Source organism: Panulirus ornatus, chromosome 2, assembly GCF_036320965.1.
Source record: "Panulirus ornatus isolate Po-2019 chromosome 2, ASM3632096v1, whole genome shotgun sequence".
Classification (NCBI taxonomy): domain Eukaryota; kingdom Metazoa; phylum Arthropoda; class Malacostraca; order Decapoda; family Palinuridae; genus Panulirus; species Panulirus ornatus.
Genome location: NC_092225.1, coordinates 54,170,523 through 54,192,806, shown reverse-complemented (window position 1 = coordinate 54,192,806; position 22,284 = coordinate 54,170,523). Strand labels below are relative to the sequence as shown.

Genomic DNA, 22,284 nt, shown 5'->3' with positions numbered 1-22,284 from the left:
CCTTTACATTTAAATCACCCATCACTATAACCTGGTCTCCTGCATCAAAACTGCTAACACACTCACTCAACTGCTCCCAAAATACTTGCCTCTCATGATCTTTCTTCTCATGACCAGGTGCATAGGCACCAATGATTACCCATCTCTCCATCCACTTTCAGTTTTACCCATATCAATCTAGAGTTTACTGTCTTATACTCTGTCACATTCTCCCACAACTTCTGTTTCAGAAGGAGTGCTACTCCTTTCTTTGCTCTTGTCCTCTCACCAACCCTTGACTTTACTCCCAAAACATTCCCCTACCACTCTTCCCCTTTACCCTTGAGCTTTGTTTCACTCAGAGCCAAAACATCCAGGTTCTTTTCCTCAAACATACTACCTATCTCTCCTTTTTTCTCATCTTGATTATATCCACACACATTTAGACACCCCAATCTGAGCCTTTGAGAAGGATGAGCACTCCCTGCATGACTCCTTTTTCTGTTTCCCTGTTTAGAAATTTAGATACAAGAAGGGGGGTTTCCAGCCTCCTGCTCCTTCCCCCTTTACTCACCTTCTACGACATTTGGTGATTATGTGAGAAGTATTCTTTTAACCCCTTTGTGTATGTGAGTGGATGGGCCATTCTTTATCTCTTTCCTAGCACTACCTTGCTGATGCTGGAAATGGCGTTCAAGTATAATGATGTAAAAGATAGAATGTTTTATAATGGATGATTGTACTCCAGTGCAAAAACTGAGGATGTTGCATCTGTAATGTACTTGTAATGTCTTTCATGATAATTTTTTCTCTTGCATTGGCTTACCTGCAAGCTAATGAGAGTCTTCTTTGATATCTATGGGTTTGCAGCTTCTAACACCTTCTCCCCCTTATTTTTTGAGGTTTTAGCTTCTCACCCTTCACGAACCACCCAAACAGCAGTCACGGGAATAAGTCATTCTGGAGCTTCTGTCCATTTGGCAAACTGAAGTATGACTGAGCTTGGAAAACTAGTTTTCTACACTTATTGGAAATAGCAAATTAGCAAGTTTGGTGATAAGTGAAAAATGAAGTGCTTAACAGTTAACTCCATGAATAGAGAGTGCATAACTTTCATGAAGAATGCTGTATAATATTCAGGGTGTTCGCCTCTTGTTAGGCTTCATCCCGCCTCAAGCAAGGCTCATCTCGTTAAAACTGCTGATCCTCACAGTTCTCTTATCTGTTTCTAATGCACTAGCTATACTCAACTGTTTCTATGAGAGGAATTTTTTATTTCATTTAAGGTAATGTATAGGCATTACTTTTAGGGTCCTCTCTGTTCTTTGGCTACTCATGAACTGCTACCTACTACATTACTCATATTAGCATTTAAGTCACCTATCACTAATGCCTGGTCTCTTGCATCAGAACTGCTGACAGACTTCCTCAGCTGCTCCCAAAGCACTCGTCTCTCATCATCATTCTTCTCGTTGACAGGTGCTTAAGTACAAACAATCATCCATCCCTTGTAATCTACTTTGATTTTTACTCTCATCAGTCTGAACTCACTTCCTTACATTCTTTTATACTGGATGCAGCTGAGTAAGTGTGTCAGCAGTTTTGATCAAGAAATTAGATAATAGTGATGGGAATTTAGACATGAAATTGAGGAATGTGGCAGTTTAGGGTATAATTTGGGGACATGGACATGGGGTGGATAGGAATGGCAAACAGCTTGTGTACTGGAAAAGGACTGGTCATTGAAAATACCTGGTTTAGAAAGAGGGACATACATGTGGGTGAGTAGGAAAGATGTTAAGAGGGTATTATTGGATTACATACTGATTGATATGTATGGAAAAGAGAGACACTTTGATGTAAACGTGTTCAAAGGGGTAGTTTGTAGGATGTCAGATTATTACATGGTGAAGGCAAGGGTAAGGTTTGTAAAGGTTTTCTGAAAAGAAGGAATGATATGTGTGAGAAGAGGGTTTTGAATGTTAGTGAGCTTGGAAAAGAGGCATGTGTGAAGAAATGCCAAGACAGATTGGGTGTAGAATGGCTGAAGCTGAGAATGAATGAAGCAGGTGTCGTGGATAGGTAAAGGGAGATATTTAGGGAAGCAGTGCTGGCATGTGTGAAAGCAGTGTGTAGCATGAGAAGGTGGAAGATGGGCAGGTAGGAAAGGTTAGTGAGTGGTGGGATAAAGTTGGGCGGATGAAAAAGTTAAGCAAGTAATGGGATGGCAAAGGAAAGTTGTTTGTGAAAGAGAAAAGAGGTGTGTGTGGGTGGTACTTTCTTTTTCAGTCACAGACAGAAGTCCACATCAAGGCTGGGCCTTAATTGAAATGTATAGGGGTTAATGAAAAGGAAAAAGAAGAAACATGGGAAGGTATTTAAAGTGCAATAAACCCTCGATTTAATGGACCTGATATAATGGTTTTCAGATTTAAAGGACCTTTAGGTACTGAATAAAGATTGTTGTACTACTACCATTATGATCATGGCAAAATACTCTTCAGCTTTTGTTTCAGAATTGACTTTATTTATAAGATAGATTTGCAGTCCTTACAATTCAAAATGGCATCAAGTGATGTAGGAGTTAAAAGAAAGCTTGTGAACTTTAATGTGGCACAGAAATAGGTTACATTTGATTTAACGGGTTTTCGGCATTAACTGACATCCCTTCCCCCTGTAAGTCCATTAAATTTTGGGTTTACTGTATTTAAAAAGTCCCACATTTTAGATATTGGGAAAGATGGAGAAGTGGGAAAGATGGAGAAGGTAGAGAGTTCCAAAGCTTTGAGGTGTAGGGAAGGAAACAGTTATCAAAATGGCCCACCCTTCAGTTGCCAGTGACCACACAGGAATCATGTGACACAGCAGCTAGCCATGTATTGAGTGGTCTAACTCCTTGGAGCAAAAACCAAAAAAATACTTATAAAAGACGGAAAGTGTACCAACATTGTGGCTTAGGGCAAGTGAGTCAAGTTTTGAAGTTAGCATGGGACAGTTGATATGTTGGACCACTTTTGACTTGACCCTGTTGGGTAAGGATGCTGAGCTAGAACCACAACAAATTTGAGAACAGTGCTCCATAAAAGGATGGATCAGTTCTTTGTATAAATGGAGCAACCATTCGGAAGAAAAGAAAAATATGGCATTGTAACGGAACTCCCAGTTTCTTAAAGGCGAGCTTAGCTATTTCCATAATGTGGGGTTTCCAAGGTAGTGTGGATGTCACAGCAATACCAAGTATGTTCATCGAGTCTAGAGGTGTAATTACAGGACCGTCAAAGGAGTGAGGAAAGTTGTGAGGAATTTTTGATAGAGAGACGTGTAGAATATGTGGCTTGGAGGCATTAAGCTAAGCTAAATTTCCTCTCCCTCACTGAGATATCCTGTCCAAGTCTGAGTTTACTGAGAAGGTCATGTTGAGACAAGAAGCAGGTTGGGTTAAAGAAGGAGCAAAATTGAAAGATGTGGAGGACAGCGTTGTGTCATCAGTGTATGAGTGCATTTAGTTATTTGTAGAAGATAGGAAATCGTTTATAAAAAGGAGAAAAAGTGTAGGGACAGAACCTTGAGAGACACTACAGTTGATGGAAGAAGGGGAAGAGGCTAATCAACAATCATGGAAATAGATTGTGGGAGAAAAAACTAGATAAGAGGGAGTAAAGTGAGGGAGGGAAGACACAGTAATGGAGCTCAGAGATAAGACCCTGATGACACACCCTGTCAAAAGTTTTAGTAAGATAGGAAAGAATATCAGTGGTGGATCTCACCTTAGTGGTGATCAGAGAGAAGACTGTGCAATTCAAGGTGTCAAAGCAACAAGATTAATTGGAGGAGTAAGAACAATATAGGGATAGGATTTACCAGCGCATGCTACCAAAAAGGAAAAGATCTAGTCCTTAAACAGAAGCAGAACAGACGAGCAAGAACAGGGGCAGGTTCAAAGGCACACTCTCTTAGTATACAGGGATGAATGCCATCAGGTCCATAAACTTTGCTTATGTCCCGAGAGAGAAGTGTTTTATGGACACTTGTAAAAGAAATAATGTGAGGGGCATAAGATTAGTAAGAGGAGCATCAAGGGTGAAAGAATGATAGTCATTCTTGATAGAGTTTGAGGAGAGATGAGAACCAAAGATAGTTGCTTTGTCTACAGGAGAGACAGCTCTAGTACCTTCAGAATGGAAAAGTGATGGACAGATAGAGTGACAGATGTTGATAGTGATGCCCTTTGCTAAGGGCCAGAAAGACCTATCACTGGATGAGGAGAGGTTTTCATACTTCCTTTGAATAAAAGAATGCTTTGTCTCATGGATGATATATTGGCAATGATAATGGACAGTGATGAATGCTGAATGAGAGTTGGAGGAAAGAGAATTTTTCCAAGCTCGATATGCCTGATCTCTTACCTGAATGGCTTCAGAACAGAAACGGTTGAACCATGGTCTGGAAGAAGAAATAATCTTGGAGGAAGAGGGGATCAATGCTTTCATTCCTACAATAATCTTTACTGTGTTTGGTGGAGACAGAAACATTACCACATAAGAGACAGTAATTTACCCTAGGAAAGTCACCAAGGAATTTCCTTAAATTATTCCAATAAATTTCGTTGAAATGCCAGGGGCTACTGGAGGGGTAGGTGCCATTAGAATAGGTTCATGTATGAGAATTTGGTTAGATGAACCAATTGGAGGTGAGATTGTTTAGCTATGCCATAGCATAAAGGATTAGAACTGAAAAACAGATCTAGAATATTTGGGAAGTAGCCACAGCAATTAGTAGTATTTATGAATATTTTGTATATTATACTTTGTTTCTGTCTCCAGTGTTAGCGAGATAGGGCAAGGAAACAGATGAAAGAATGGCCCAACCCACCCACATACACATGTGTATACATAAACGCCCACACACGCACATATACATACTTATACATACACATATACATACTTATACATTTCAACGTATACATACATATACACAGGCAAAGGGGATAAGAGTGAGTGCTCAAATTACAGAGGTATAAGTTTGTTGAGTATTCCTGGTAAATTATATGGGAGGGTATTGATTGAGAGGGTGAAGGCATGTACAGAGCATCAGATTAGGGAAGAGCAGTGTGGTTTCAGAAGTGGTAGATGATGTGTGGATCAGGTGTTTGCTTTGAAGAATGTATGTGAGAAATACTTAGAAAAGCAAATGGATTTGTATGTTGCATTTATGGATGTGGAGAAGGCATATGATAGAGTTGATAGAGATGCTCTGTGGAAGGTATTAAGAATATATGGTGTGGGAGGCAAGTTGTTAGAAGCAGTGAAAAGAGTTTTTATCGAGGATGTAAGGCATGTGTACGTGTAGGAAGAGAGGAAAGTGATTGGTTCTCAGTGAATGTAGGTTTGCGGCAGGGGTGTGTGATGTCTCCATGGTTGTTTAATTTGTTTATGGATGAGGTTGTTAGGGAGGTGAATGCAAGAGTTTTGGAAAGATGGGCAAGTATGAAGTCTGTTGTGAATGAGAAAGCTTGGGAAGTGAGTCAGTTGTTGTTCGCTGATGATACAGCGCTGGTGGCTGATTCATGTGAGAAACTGCAGAAGCTGGTGACTGAGTTTGGTAAAGTGTCTGAAAGAAGAAAGTTAAGAGTAAATGTGAATAAGAGCAAGGTTATTAGGTACAGTAGGGTTGAGGGTCAAGTCAGTTGGGAGGTAAGTTTGAATGGAGAAAGACTTGAGGAAGTAAAGTGTTTTAGATATCTGGGAGTGGATCTGGCAGCGGATGGAACCATGGAAGCGGAAGTGAATCATAGGGTGGGGGAGGGGGCGAAAATCCTGGGAGCCTTGAAGAATGTTTGGAAGTCGAGAACATTATCTCGGAAAGCAAAAATGGGTCTGTTTGAAGGAATAGTGGTTCCAACAATGTTGTATGGTTGCGAGGCGTGGGCTATGGATAGAGTGGTGCGCAGGAGGGTGGATGTGCTGGAAATGAGATGTTTGAGGACAACGTGTGGTGTGAGGTGGTTTGATCGAGTAAGTAATGTAAGGGTAAGAGAGATGTGTGGAAATAAAAAGAGCGTGGTTGAGAGAGCAGAAGAGGGTGTTTTGAAATGGTTTGGGCACATGGAGAGAATGAGTGAGGAAAGATTGACCAAGAGGATATATGTGTCGGAGGTGGAGGGAACGAGGAGAAGTGGGAGACCAAATTGGAGGTGGAAAGATGGAGTGAAAAAGATTTTGAGTGATCGGGGCCTGAACATACAGGAGGGTGAAAGGCGGGCGAGGAATAGAGTGAATTGGATCGATGTGGTATACCGGGGTTGACGTGCTGTCAGTGGATTGAATCAGAGTAAGTTGAGCAGCTGGGGTAAACCATGGAAAGTTGTGTGGGGCCTGGATGTGGAAAGGGAGCTGTGGTTTCGGGCATTATTGCATGAGAGCTAGAGCCTGAGTGTGAACGAATGGGGCCTTTGTTGTCTTTTCCTAGCACTACCCCTCACACGTGAGGGGGGAGGGGGATGGTATTCCATGTGTGGTGAGGTGGCGATGGGAATGAATAAAGGCAGACAGTGTGAATTGTGTGCATGGTTATATATGTATATGTCTGTGTGTCAGTTGGGAGGTAAGTTTGAATGGAGAAAAACTGGAGTAAGTAAAGTGTTTTAGATATCTGGGAATGGATCTGGCAGCGGATGGAACCATGAAAGCAGAAGTGAATCATAGGGTGGGGGAGGGGGGCGAAAATTCTGGGAGCCTTGAAGAATGTTTGGAAGTCGAGAACTTTATCTCGGAAAGCAAATATGGGTATGTTTGAAGGAATAGTGGTTCCAACAATGTTGTATGGTTGCGAGGCATGGGCTATGGATAGATTTGTGCGCAGGAGGGTGGATGTGCTGGAAATGAGATGTTTGAGGACAATATGTGGTGTGAGGTGGTTTGATCGAGTAAGTAATGTAAGGGTAAGAGAGATGTGTGGAAATAAAAAGAGTGTGGTTGAGAGAGCAGAAGAGGGTGTTTTGAAGTGGTTTGGGCACATGGAGAGAATGAGTGAGGAAAGATTGACCAAGAGGATATATGTGTCAGACGTAGAGGGAGCGAGAAGTGGGAGACCAAATTGGAGGTGGAAAGATGGAGTGAAAAAGATTTTGAGTGATTGGGGCCTGAACATGCAGGAGGGTGAAAGGCGTGCAAGGAATAGAGTAATTGGAACGATGTGGTATGCCGGGATCAACGTGCTGTCAATGGATTGAACCAGGGCATGTGAAGCGTGTGGGGTAAACCATGGAAAGTTCTGTGGGGCCTGTATGTGGAAAGGGAGCTGTGGTTTCGGTGCATTATTACATGACAGCTAGAGACTGAGTGTGAACGAATGGGGCCTTTGTTGTCTTTTCCAAGCGCTACCTCGCACACATGAGGGGGGAGGGGGTTGTTATTCTACGTGTGGCGAGATGGTGATGGGAATAAATAAAGGCAGACAGTATGAATTATGTAAATGTTTATATATGTATATGTCTGTGTGTGTATATATATATGTGTACATTGAGATGTATAGGTATGTATATTTGCGTGTGTGGACGTGTATGTATATACATGTGTATGTGGGTGGGTTGGGTCATTCTACCGTCTGTTTCCTTGCGCTGCCTCGCTAACGCGGGAGACAGCGACAAAGCAAAATAAATAATAAATAAATAAATAAATAAATGTCTGTGTGTGTATATATATGTGTACATTGAGATGTATAGGTAGGTATATTTGCGTGTGTGGACGTGTATGTATATACATGTGTATGTAGGTGGGTTGGGCCATTTCTTTCATCTGTTTCCTTGTGCTACCTTGCAAACGCAGGAGACAGCGACAAAGCAAAATAATAATAATAATAATAATATATACACAGACATATACACATATATACACCTGTACCTATTCATACATGCTACCTTCATCCATTCCCGCCACCACCCCGCCACACATGAAATGGCACCCCCTTCGCCCTGCATGCGTGTGAGGTAATGCTAGGGAAAGACAACAAAAGCCACATTCGTTCACACTTGGTTTTTAGCTCTCATGTGTAATGCAGTGAAACCACAGCTCCCTTTAAACATCCAGGCACCACAAAAGTTTCCATGGTTTATCCCAGACGCTTCACATGCCCTGTTCAATCCATTGATAGCACGTCGACCCTGATATACCACGTCATTCCAATTCACTCTTGTTTCTTGCACACCTTTCACCCTCGTGTATGTTCAGGCCCCGATCGCTCAAAATCTTTTTCACTCCCTCCTTCCACTTCCAATTTGGCCTCCCATTTCTCATTCCCTTCACCTCTGTCACATATATCCTCTTTGTCAATCTTTCCTCATTCATTCTCTCCATGTGACCAAACCATTTCAGTACACCGTCCTATGCTCTCTCAACCACACTCTTTATTACCACACATCTCTCTTACCCTATCATTACTTACTTGATCAAACCACCTCACACCACTAATTGTCCTCAAACATCTCATTTCCAACACATCCACACTCCTCTACACAACCCTATTCATATCCCATGCCTCACAACCATATAACATTGTTAGAACCACTATTCCTTCAAACATACCCATTTTTGCTGTACAAGATAACGTTCTCGCCTTCCACACATTCTTCAATACGCCCAGAACCTTCACCCCCTCCCCCACCCTATGACTCACTTCTGCTTCCATGGTTCCATCTGCTGCCAAATCCACTCCCAGATATCTGAAACACTTCACTTCCTCCAGTTATTCTTCATTCAAACTTACCTCCCAATTTACTTGTCCCTCAACCCTACTGAACCTGATAACCTTGCTGTTATTCACATTTACTCTCAGCTTTCTTCTATCACGCACTTTACCAAACTCAGTCACCAACTTCTGCAGTTTCTCACCCGAATCAGCCACCACTGCTGTATCATCAGTGAACAACAACTGACTCACTTCCCAAGCCCTCTTATCTGCAACAGACTGCATACTTGCTCCTCTTTCCAGAACTCTTGCAGTCACCTCCCTAACCACCCCATCCATAAACAAATTAAACAACCATGGAGACATCACGCACCCCTGCTGCAAACCGAGATTCACTGGGAACCAATCACTTTCCTCTCTACATATTCGTACACATGCCTTACATCCTCGATAAAAACTTTTCACTGCTTCTAGCAACTTACCTCCCACGCCATATACTCTTAATACCTTCCACAGAGCATCTCTATTAACTCTTATCATATGCCTATCATATGCCTACTCCAGATCCATAAATGCTACATACAAATCCGCTTGTTTTTCTAAGTATTTCTCACATACATTCTTCAAAGCAAACACCTGATCCACACATCCTCTACCACTTCTGAAACCACACTGCTCTTCCCCAATCTGATGCTCTGTACATGACTTAACCCTCTCTATATAATTTCCCAGGAATACTCATCAAACTTATACCTCTGTATGAGTGATAATTTGCTTTAGGTCATTGAGAATGGAGACTAGGGGCTTCAATCCCATACCATCCATATAGTAGGAATTCAACCATTCTTTATGGGGAAAGTTGAAATCCCCTTAGGTAGAGGACTTTGGCTTGTGTATGACAAGATGTCAACGCCTCATGACAGGAGTTTAGATGGCCGAAGAGAGATGTCAGATTTGTAGAATTAGGAGAGCAGTGGGCTAAACAAAGGAAAATAGTGGTAGTTGGGAGACAGCCCTTGGGCCATATAACATCAAAGTCTGGGGACTCAAGATCTATAAGGCATGCCATAGGTGTGTTTGTATTGTAATAAGCACAGGCACAACCTTTGAAGAGAATCATAAGTGAACGTTTTTTAGATGTACAAGAAAAAGTGGCAGTTCAAGAGGAAAGTTCAGGAGCTGAAAAAGAGGATAAATGAGATTTGGGGAGAGCAAGTATCTGTAAACTATATTGAGTATAATATGTTTTGGAAGGACTTTGATAGTTTGAGAAAAATCAAGAGAACTCTTTTCTTTTCACTGAACCATTCTCCCTGACTCTCTCACTTTGCACAGCACTCCAACCGAAACACCCTAAATCTGCCACTCTATCATTAAACACATTCACGAATCCTTCAAAATACTCACTCCATCTCCTCACCCTATCATTACCTGCTGTTGCTTCCCTTCTTACCCCCTTCAGCAATGTTCCCATTTGTTCTCTTGTCTTTCACTTATTATTTACTTCCTTCCAAAACATCTTTTTATGCTTCCTAAAGTTTAATGATACTCTCTCATCTCAACTCTCATTTTTCCTCTTTTTCAAACCTTGCACCATCCTCATGACCTCCTCCTGTTTTCTCTTATACATCTCCTAGTCATTTGCGCGCCTTCCTTGTAAGTATCGTCCAAACACCTCTCTTTTTTCACAACATCTCTTCTTCATCCCTCCCACTCGCTACCCTTTCTAATCTGCACCCCTCCCACCTTTCTCATGATACATGCATCTCTTGCACATACCATCACTGCTTTCCTAAGTACCTCTCATTCCTCATCCACTCCCCTCACATCATTTGCTCTCTCCTTTTGCCATTCTACACTCCATCATTTCTGGTACTTCTTCACACATGTCTTTCCATGCTCATTTACTCTCACCTCTTTCTTCTCCCCTACATTCTCTCCTCTTGAAAACCTCTACAAGTCTTCATCACAAGATAGTGATCAGACATTCCATCAATTGCCTCTCTCAGATTTGTATACAAAAGTCTCTTTTTTACACTTCTGTCAATTAACATGTAATATATTAATGCCCTTTGACTATCTATGTTACTCACATACCTATACTTGTGTATATATATCTTTTTAAACCAGGTATTCCCAATCACTAGTCTTTTTTCAGCACACAAATCCACAAAACTCTTCCATTTACATTCACAACACTGAATACCCCATGTGCACCAATGATACCCTCAGTTGCTACATTACTCACCTTCACATTTATATAACCCATCACCAGTACGTGATCACGTGTACCAAAACTGCTGACACACTCACTCAGCTGCTCCCAAAACACTTGCCTCCCATGATCTTTCTTCTCATGACCAGGTGCATAAGCACCAATAATCACCCATTTCTCTCCATCCACTTTCAGTTTACCCACATCAATCTAGAATTTACTTCTTTACATCCATCAGAAGTGCCATGGGATGTGCAGTAGAGAAGTTTAAGTGATTTACTGGACAGGTACCAACAAAATGTACTTGACCAGATGACCTGTGGGTTCTTTGGGGCTGTGGCTTCCAACAACTTAGTCAGTCAGTATCCCAACCCAGCAGTCTTGTGGACCAGCCTAGGCTGTTGGGATAGAAGATCCCAGATATTTACGTCAGGTCATCCTTTGCTGTGGAGGACTCAGACTCTAGTGCTAGTACTTTGTAGAAGGAGAAGGTTTCAGAAGAGTTGCTTTCAGAAAACAGTTCCCCTTAAAGATAGGTGAAATTCAAGAGGGCTTCGGAAAAACTTCTACAAAGTACACTAGACCAGCTAGGCTCTGGGGACTACGTGGGCCTGTGGACTGTAGCCTCTATCAGCTTGGTTGATCAGTGACCAAACCCAGCAGCCTGGGCCTAGCCTAGGCTGAGGGGATAGAAGAGCCTGAAGATAACATCAGGTAAACATTAGGACATCCTTTGCTATGGAGAATGCTGACTCTGGTACTACAACTTCTTACAAGGAAGAGAGTCCCATAAGATAAGTATTGATTCACAGCAATCTTGGTTTTGGGTTCAGATCAGAATTTTCTGTTCCACGACCATCTGCCAGAAGGAAGAACATGTTTAATGCCAATACACCCTCATAGAGTTTAGAGAATCTCTCTCTCTCTCTCTGTTTTATAAGATAGAGATGTGAGGGCAAAGTTTGGTAAGTCCATTTTGGGTGAGACAAAAGCTATTCCTTGACCTTCCTGTTTCCCTTAAATGCTTAAGTAGCCATAAGAATATGGAATCTCCCGTTGAAATATTGAAATTCATTTAACTTTACCCACATATACCGGAAAGTGTTCTCAAACCCTCTGCAGATATTTTTGCCTTGTATCAATAGGTAGAGCTTTTTGTACCTTCCTACAGGTACATACGATGAGATTTAGCCAAGATGGCAGGGGTAGCGTGAAGTGCTTGATATTTAAGCCTTCTCAGCTACCACAAGCATTACATAGTTATTGATTATTGGTTCTTCTGCGACTGATTTCAACAATATGTCAAGTTTTCTTGTAAATGTTTCTGTAGTTGTTCCATGCATGTTTGTAACTTCTTGCAGTAATACATTGAATAATCTCTCCAGATTCCTGGCTAGGCTGTTATGTGTTTTTGTTTGATTTATTTTTAGCATTTCCATGGTATTCCTGAAGACTTAACAACTCTTTATCTTTCCTGTTGAGAGACTTCAGGTTTTATCACATTTTCACTTCTACCCTTTGTTTTTTTCCGTGTAAAAATATATCATTCTCTTGTTCTTTCTTGGCTTTATGGATGCAGTTCTTTCAGCCTTTCATATGTACCATCTGTACCATCACCTCAGTCTTGATTGAGAAGTGCTTTTGAATACCCTCTGATATTTTTATGTCCATTTCATTGGTGACCTTACAGCACATAATACTCAGTTTTGCTTCTCACATACCCAGTCCCTGACATATGTCCGAGTTCTGTTCTGACCAACTGGTTGGATCTTGAAATGGATGTATGTCAGCATGGCATGTAGAATTCGTATAGCTGTACAGTATTCTTTTATCCTACTCAGTTTCTATCATGATTATCTCATTTTTTTTTATTAACCAGCTTTATTTTATGATTCTGTAGTTTCTTTTTGCCTTTTATTTAAGATTCTTTAGTTCATATTTCGTAATTTTTATTTCTTGATTTGTATCTTTTCTGGTTGTGTATATGGATGGTAGTAAGTTGCATAGGTTGTAAGTAGGGGAGAGCTTGTATATACACAAAACATTTTCAGCACTTGGATTTTATTTCTATTTTTGCAGATTAACATCTTGTGCAAAGTGGAATACAAAAGTGCTGTACTTGTATTAATGTGCAAAGTACATTTTCACTTTATCACACTAAAGATTAAGTTAAGGATTGTGTGTAGAATGAGAAGGTTTGCCCAGAATCCACAGTATAGAATTTGGAAAAGTGAAAATGATAGAGAAAGAATAGAATTTGAAATTATTATGATTTATGTTCAATGCATTGCATTTTTTTTAGGTCTGAATGGGGAGACGAGCGAAGCATATCACATGCTCATCTAGATGCTTCACAGCCATCTATCATTGTTACAAAGATGGGCCGTGCAAATGGCCTTACCATTGACTTTAAAGATAGCCGTCTGTATTGGACTGATATTGACAGCTCTCGAATTGAGAGCAGCGATTTGAATGGCTACAATAGAGAGGTAAGAACATCTTTGAAAAAGTTTACACCCAATTGCATTTTCCAGTTTAGTGACATAGGATTAGGAACAAACTCTTTTGCACACTTTCAGTGTATTGCTGTCATATATATATATATATATTTATTTATTTATTTATTTATTTTGCTTTGTCGCTGTCTCCCGCGTGAGCGAGGTAGCGCAAGGAAACAGACGAAAGAATGGCCCAACCCACCCACATACACATGTATATACATACATGTCCACACACGCAAATATACATACCTACACATCTCAACATATACATATATATATATATACACACACACAGACATATACATATATACACATGTACATAATTTATACTGTCTGCTTTTATTCATTCTGATCACCAGCTCGCCACACATAAAATAACAACCCCCTCCCCCCTCATCTTTGCGAGGTAGCGCTAGGAAAAGACAACAAAGGCCCCATTCGTTCATACTCAGTCTCTAGTTGTCATGTAATAATGCACCGAAACCACAGCTCCCTTTCCACATCCAGGCCCCACACAACTTTCCATGGTTTACCCCAGATGCTTCACATGCCCTGGTTCAATCCCTTGACAGCACGTCGACCCCGGTATACCACATTGTTCCAATTCACTCTATTCCTTGCACGCGTTTCACCCTCCTGCATGTTCAGGCCCCGATCACTCACAATCTTTTTCACTCCATCTTTCCACCTCCAATTTGGTCCACCACTTCTCCTCGTTCCCTCTACATCTGACACATATATCCTCTTGGTCAATCTTTCCTCTTTCATTCTCTCCATGTGACCAAACCATTTCAAAACACCCTCTTCTGCTCTCTCAACCACACTCTTTTTATTACCACACATCTCTCTTACCCTATTATTACTTACTCGATCAAACCACACCACATATTGTCCTCAAACATCTCATTTCCAGCACATTCACCCTCCTGCACACAACTCTATCCATAGCCCATGCCTCGCAACCATACAACATTGTTGGAACCACTATTCCTTCAAACATACCCATTTTTGCTTTCCGAGATAATGTTCTCGACTTCCACACATTCTTCAAGGCTCCCAGAATTTTCGCCCCCTCCCCACCCTGTGATTCACTTCCGCTTCCATGGTTCCATCTGCTGCAAAATCCACTCCCAGATATCTAAAACACTTTACTTCCTCCAGTTTTTCTCCATTCAAACTTACCTCCCAATTGACTTGACCCTCAACCCTACTGTACCTAATAACCTTGCTCTTATTCACATTTACTCTTAACTTTCTTCTTTCACAAACTTTACCAAACTCAGTCACCACCTTCTGCAGTTTCTCACATGAATCAGCCACCAGCACTTTATCATCAGCGAACAACAACTGACTCACTTCCCAAGCTCTCTCATCCACAACAGACTGCATATTTGCCCCTCTCTCCAAAACTCTTGCATTCACCTCCCTAACAACCCCATCCATAAACAAATTAATATATGTTAATATTTTTTTTTTTTTTTTTTCATACTATTCGCTATTTCCCGCGATAGCGAGGTAGCGTTAAGAACAGAGGACTGGGCCTTTGAGGGAATATCCTCACCTGGACCTCTTCTCTGTTCCTTCTTTTGGAAAATTAAAAAAAAAAAAAAAAAACGAGAGGGGAGGATTTCCAGCCCCCCGCTCCCTTCCCTTTTAGTCGCCTTCTACGACACGCAGGGAATACGTGGGAGGTATTCTTTCTCCCCTATCCCCAGGGAATGTTAATATATATTTATTTATTTATTTATTATACTTTGTCGCTGTCTCCCGCGTTTGTGAGGTAGCGCAAGGAAACAGACGAAAGAAATGGCCCAACCCCCCCCCCCCATACACATGTATATACATACGTCCACACACGCAAATATACATACCTACACAGCTTTCCATGGTTTACCCCAGACGCTTCACATGCCTTGATTCAATCCACTGACAGCACGTCAACCCCGGTATACCACATCGCTCCAATTCACTCTATTCCTTGCCCTCCTTTCACCCTCCTGCATGTTCAGGCCCCGATCACACAAAATCTTTTTCACTCCATCTTTCCACCTCCAATTTGGTCTCCCTCTTCTCCTCGTTCCCTCCACCTCCGACACATATATCCTCTTGGTCAATCTTTCCTCACTCATTCTCTCCATGTGCCCAAACCACTTCAAAACACCCTCTTCTGCTCTCTCAACCACGCTCTTTTTATTTCCACACATCTCTCTTACCCTTACGTTACTCACTCGATCAAACCACCTCACACCACACATTGTCCTCAAACATCTCATTTCCAGCACATCCATCCTCCTGCGCACAACTCTATCCGTAGCCCACGCCTCGCAACCATACAACATTGTTGGAACCACTATTCCTTCAAACATACCCATTTTTGCTTTCCGAGATAATGTTCTCGACTTCCACACATTCTTCAAGGCCCCCAGAATTTTCGCCCCCTCCCCCACCCTATGATCCACTTCCGCTTCCATGGTTCCATCCGCTGCCAGATCCACTCCCAGATATCTAAAACACTTCACTTCCTCCAGTTTTTCTCCATTCAAACTCACCTCCCAATTGACTTGACCCTCAACCCTGCTGTACCTAATAACCTTGCTCTTATTCACATTTACTCTTAACTTTCTTCTTCCACACACTTTACCAAACTCAGTCACCAGCTTCTGCAGTTTCTCACATGAATCAGCCACCAGCGCTGTATCATCAGCGAACAACAACTGACTCACTTCCCAAGCTCTCTCATCCCCAACAGACTTCATACTTGCCCCTCTTTCCAGAACTCTTGCATTTACCTCCCTAACAACCCCATCCATAAACAAATTAAACAACCATGGAGACATCACACACCCCTGCCGCAAACCTACATTCACTGAGAACCAATCACTTTCCTCTCTTCCTACACGTACACATACCTTACATCCTCGATAAAAAGTTTTCACTGCTTCTAACAACTTTCCTCCCACACCATTTATTTATTTAATTATTTATTTTGCTTTGTCGCTGTATCCCGCATTAACGAGGTAGCGCAAGGAAACAGACGAAAGAATGGCCCAACCCACCCACATACACATGTATATACATACATGTCCACATACGCAAATATACATACCTATACATCTCAACATATACATATATATACACACACAGACACATACATACATGTACATAATTCATCTGTCTGCCTTTATTCATTCGCATCACCACCCTGCCACACATGAATTAACCCCCCATCCCCCCCTCATGTGTGCGAGGTAGTGCTAGGAAGACAACAAAGGCCCCATTTGTTCACACTCAGTCTCTAGCTGTCATGTAATAATGCACCGAAACCACAGCTCCCTTTCCATATCCAGGCCCCACAGAACTTTCCATGGTTTACCATGTTTAAAGGAATAGTGGTTCCAACAATGTTATGTGGTTGTAAGGCGTGGGCTATAGATAGAGTTGTGCGCAGGAGGGTAGGTGTGCTGGAAATGAGATATTTGAGGACAATATGTGATGTGAGGTGGTTTGATCGAGTAAGTAATGAAAGGGTAAGAGAGATGTGTGGTAATAAAAAGAGTGTGGTTGAGAGAGCAGAAGAGGGTGTTTTGAAATGGTTTCGTCATATGGAGAGAATGAATGAGGAAAGATTGACAAAGAGGATATATGTGTGAGAGGTGGAGGGAACGAGGAGAAGTGGGAGTGCTCATCCTCCTCGAAGGCTCAGACTGGGGTGTCTAAATGTGTGTGGATGTAACCAAGATGCGGAAAAAAGGAGAGATAGGTAGTATGTTTGAGGAAAGGAACCTGGATGTTTTGGCTCTGAGTGAAAAGAAGCTCAAGGGTAAAGGGGAAGAGTGATTTGGGAATGTCTTGGGAGTAAAGTCAGGGGTTAGTGAGAGGACAAGAGCAAGGGAAGGAGTAGCAGTACTCCTGAAACAGGAGTTGTGGGAGTATGTGATAGAATGTAAGAAAGTAAATTCTCGATTAATATGGGTAAAACTGAAAGTTGATGGAGAGAGATGGGTGATTATTGGTGCATATGCACCTGGGCATGAGAAGAAAGATCATGAGAGGCAAGTGTTTTGGGAGCAGCTGAATGAGTGTGTTAGTGGTTTTGATGCACGAGACTGGGTTATAGTGATGGGTGATTTGAATGCAAAGGTGAGTAAAGTGGCAGTTGAGGGAATAATTGGTATACATGGGGTGTTCAGTGTTGTAAATGGAAATGGTGAAGAGCTTGTAGATTTATGTGCTGAAAAAGGACTGGTGGTTGGGAATACCTGGTTTAAAAAGCGAGATATACATAAGTATACTTATGTAAGTAGGAGAGATGGCCAGAGAGCGTTATTGGATTACGTGTTAATTGACAGGCGTGCGAAAGAGAGACTTTTGGATGTTAATGTGCTGAGAGGTGCAACTGGAGGGATGTCTGATCATTATCTTGTGGAGGCTAAGGTGAAGATTTGTATGGGTTTTCAGAAAAGAAGAGTGAATGTTGGGGTGAAGAGGGTGGTGAGAGTAAGTGAGCTTGGGAAGGAGACTTGTGTGAGGAAGTACCAGGAGAGACTGAGTACAGAATGGAAAAAGGTGAGAACAATGGAAGTAAGGGGAGTGGGGGAGGAATGGGATGTATTTAGGGAATCAGTGATGGATTGCGCAAAAGATGCTTGTGGCATGAGAAGAGTGGGAGGTGGGTTGATTAGAAAGGGTAGTGAGTGGTGGGATGAAGAAGTAAGATTATTAGTGAAAGTGAAGAGAGAGGCATTTGGACGATTTTTGCAGGGAAAAAATGCAATTGAGTGGGAGATGTATAAAAGAAAGAGACAGGAGGTCAAGAGAAAGGTGCAAGAGGTGAAAAAGAGGGCAAATGAGAGTTGGGGTGAGAGAGTATCATTAAATTTTAGGGAGAATAAAAAGATGTTCTGGAAGGAGGTTAATAAAGTGCGTAAGACAAGGGAGCAAATGGGAACTTCAGTGAACGGCGTAAATGGGGAGGTGATAACAAGTTGTGGTGATGTGAGAAGGAGATGGAGTGAGTATTTTGAAGGTTTGTTGAATGTGTCTGATGATAGAGTGGCAGATATAGGGTGTTTTGGTCGAGGTGGTGTGCAAAGTGAGAGGGTTAGGGAAAATGATTTGGTAAACAGAGAAGAGGTAGTAAAAGCTTTGTGGAAGATGAAAGCCGGCAAGGCAGCAGGTTTGGATGGTATTGCAGTGGAATTTATTAAAAAAGGGGGTGACTGTATTATTGACTGGTTGGTAAGGTTATTTAATGTATGTATGACTCATGGTGAGGTGCCTGAGGATTGGCGGAATGCGTGCATCGTGCCATTGTACAAAGGCAAAGGGGATAAGAGTGAGTGCTCAAATTACAGAGGTATAAGTTTGTGGAGTATTCCTGGTAAATTATATGGGAGGGTATTGATTGAGAGGGTGAAGGCATGTACAGAGCATCAGATATATATATATATATATACATTTATATATATATATATATATATATATATATATATATATATATATATATATATATATATATATATATATACATTTCCTTTTCCATAGCCAGAGGTTGAACCATTATGTGACATTCATTTTTTTTCATTCATTTCAAGCTAAAAGTTTGTTTTCTAAATTGTTTCTTACATTTTTCATATGTATATATATGTATGTGTGTGTGTGTGTGTGTGTGTGTATGTGCATATGTGTGTGTGTGTGTGTGTGTGTGTGTGTATATGTATATATATATGTATATTATCCCTGGGGATAGGGGTGAAAGAATACTTCCCACGTATTCCTCGCGTGTCGTAGAAAGCGACTAGAGGGGACGGGAGCGGGGGGCCGGAAATCCTCCCCTCCTTGTATTAACTTTCTAAAATGGGAAACAGAAGAAGGAGTCACGCGGGGAGTGATCATCCTCCTCGAAGGCTCAGAGTGGGGTGCCTAAATGTGTGTGGATGTAACCAAGATGTGAAAAAAGGAGAGATAGGTAGTATGTTTGAGGAAAGGAACCTGGATGTTTTGGCTCTGAGTGAAACGAAGCTCAAGGGTAAAGGGGAAGAGTGGTTTGGAAATGTCTGGGGAGTGAAGTCAGGGGTTAGTGAGAGGACAAGAGCAAGGGAAGGAGTAGCAATACTCCTGAAACAGGAGTTGTGGGAGTATGTGATAGAATGTAAGAAAGTAAATTCTCGATTAATATGGGTAAAATTGAAAGTTGATGGAGAGAGGTGGGTGATTATTGGTGCATATGCGCCTGGGCATGAGAAGAAAGATCATGAGAGGCAAGTGTTTTGGGAGCAGCTAAATGAGTGTGTTAGCGGTTTTGATGCACGAGACCGGGTTATAGTGATGGGTGATTTGAATGCAAAGGTGAGTAATGTGGCAGTTGAGGGAATAATTGGTATGCATGGGGTGTTCAGTGTTGTAAATGGAAATGGTGAAGAGCTTGTAGATTTATGTGCTGAAAAAGGACTGATGATTGGGAATACCTGGTTTAAAAAGCGAGATATACATAAGTATACTTATGTAAGTAGGAGAGATGGCCAGAGAGCGTTATTGGATTACGTGTTAATTGACAGGCGTGCGAAAGAGAGACTTTTGGATGTTAATGTGCTGAGAGGTGCAACTGGAGGGATGTCTGATCATTATCTTGTGGAGGCTAAGGTGAAGATTAGTATGGGTTTTCAGAAAAGAGGAGTGAATGTTGGGGTGAAGAAGGTGGTGAGAGTAAGTGAGCTTGGGAAGGAGACCTGTGTGGGGAAGTACCAGGAGAGACTGTGTACAGAATGGAAAAAGGTGAGAACAATGGAAGTAAGGGGAGTGGGGGAGGAATGGGATGTATTTAGGGAATCAGTGATGGATTGCGCAAAAGATGCTTGTGGCATGAGAAGAGTGGGAGGTGGGCTGTTTAGAAAGGGTAGTGAGTGGTGGGATGAAGAAGTAAGAGTATTAGTGAAAGAGAAGAGAGAGGCATTTGGACGATTTTTGCAGGGAAAAAATGCAATTGAGTGGGAGAAGTATAAAAGAAAGAGACAGGAGGTCAAGAGAAAGGTGCAAGAGGTGAAAAAAAGGGCAAATGAGAGTTGGGGTGAGAGACTATCAGTAAATTTTAGGGAAAATAAAAAGATGTTCTGGAAGGAGGTAAATAGGGTGCGTAAGACAAGGGAGCAAATGGGAACTTCAGTGAAGGGCGTAAATGGGGAGGTGATAACAAGTAGCGGTGATGTGAGAAGGAGATGGAATGAGTATTTTGAAGGTTTGTTGAATGTGTCTGATGACAGAGTGGCAGATATAGGGTGTTTTGGTCGAGGTGGTGTGCAAAGTGAGAGGGTTAGGGAAAATGATTTGGTAAACAGAGAAGAGGTAGTAAAAGCTTTGCGGAAGATGAAAGCCGGCAAGGCACCTGGTTTGGATGGTATTGCAGTGGAATTTATTAAGAAAGGGGGTGACTGTATTGTTGACTGGTTGGTAAGGTTATTTAATGTATGTATGACTCATGGTGAGGTGCCTGAGGATTGGCGGAATGCGTGCATAGTGCCATTGTACAAAGGCAAAGGGGATAAGAGTGAGTGCTCAAATTACAGAGGTATAAGTTTGTTGAGTATTCCTGGTAAATTATATGGGAGGGTATTGATTGAGAGGGTGAAGGCATGTACAGAGCATCAGATTGGGGAAGAGCAGTGCGGTTTCAGAAGTGGTAGAGGATGTGTGGATCAGGTGTTTGCTTTGAAGAATGTATGTGATAAATACTTAGAAAAGCAAATGGATTTGTATGTAGCATTTATGGAGAAGGCATATGATAGAGTTGATAGAGATGCTCTGTGGAAGGTATTAAGAATATATGGTGTGGGAGGCAAGTTGTTAGAAGCAGTGAAAAGTTTTTATCGAGGATGTAAGGCATGTGTACGTGTAGGAAGAGAGGAAAGTGATTGGTTCTCAGTGAATGTAGGTTTGCGGCAGGGGTGTGTGATGTCTCCATGGTTGTTTAATTTGTTTATGGATGGGGTTGTAAGGGAGGTAAATGCAAGAGTCCTGGAAAGAGGGGCAAGTATGAAGTCTGTTGGGGATGAGAGAGCTTGGGAAGTGAGTCAGTTGTTGTTCGCTGATGATACAGCGCTGGTGGCTGATTCATGTGAGAAACTGCAGAAGCTGGTGACTGAGTTTGGTAAAGTGTGTGGAAGAAGAAAGTTGAGAGTAAATGTGAATAAGAGCAAGGTTATTAGGTACAGTAGGGGTGAGGGTCAAGTCAATTGGGAGGTGAGTTTGAATGGAGAAAAACTGGAGGAAGTGAAGTGTTTTAGATATCTGGGAGTGGATCTGTCAGCGGATGGAACCATGGAAGCGGAAGTGGATCATAGGGTGGGGGAGGGGGCGAAAATTTTGGGAGCCTTGAAAAATGTGTGGAAGTCGAGAACATTATCTCGGAAAGCAAAAATGGGTATGTTTGAGGGAATAGTGGTTCCAACAATGTTGTATGGTTGCGAGGCGTGGGCTATGGATAGAGATGTGCGCAGGAGGATGGATGTGCTGGAAATGAGATGTTTGAGGACAATGTGTGGTGTGAGGTGGTTTGATCGAGTAAGTAACGTAAGGGTAAGAGAGATGTGTGGAAATAAAAAGAGCGTGGTTGAGAGAGCAGAAGAGGGTGTTTTGAAATGGTTTGGGCACATGGAGAGAATGAGTGAGGAGAGATTGACCAAGAGGATATATGTGTCGGAGGTGGAGGGAACGAGGAGAAGAGGGAGACCAAATTGGAGGTGGAAAGATGGAGTGAAAAAGATTTTGTGTGATTGGGGCCTGAACATGCAGGAGGGTGAAAGGAGGGCAAGAAATAGAGTGAATTGGAGTCATGTGGTATACAGGGGTTGACGTGCTGTCAGTGGATTGAAGCAAGGCATGTGAAGCGTCTGGGGTAAACCATGGAAA

General features: G+C 41.9%; 1 protein-coding gene across 1 annotated transcript in view; it reads left to right on the top strand.

The window, feature by feature from the left end:
- Window positions 1-22,284, top strand: part of arr (low-density lipoprotein receptor-related protein 6) — a 258,989-nt gene that overhangs the window by 123,395 nt on the left and 113,310 nt on the right. The window contains exon 15 of the mRNA XM_071668200.1: window positions 13,182-13,368. Coding sequence (XP_071524301.1) covers window positions 13,182-13,368 — 187 coding nt within the window. The remainder of the gene's footprint in view (window positions 1-13,181; window positions 13,369-22,284) is intronic.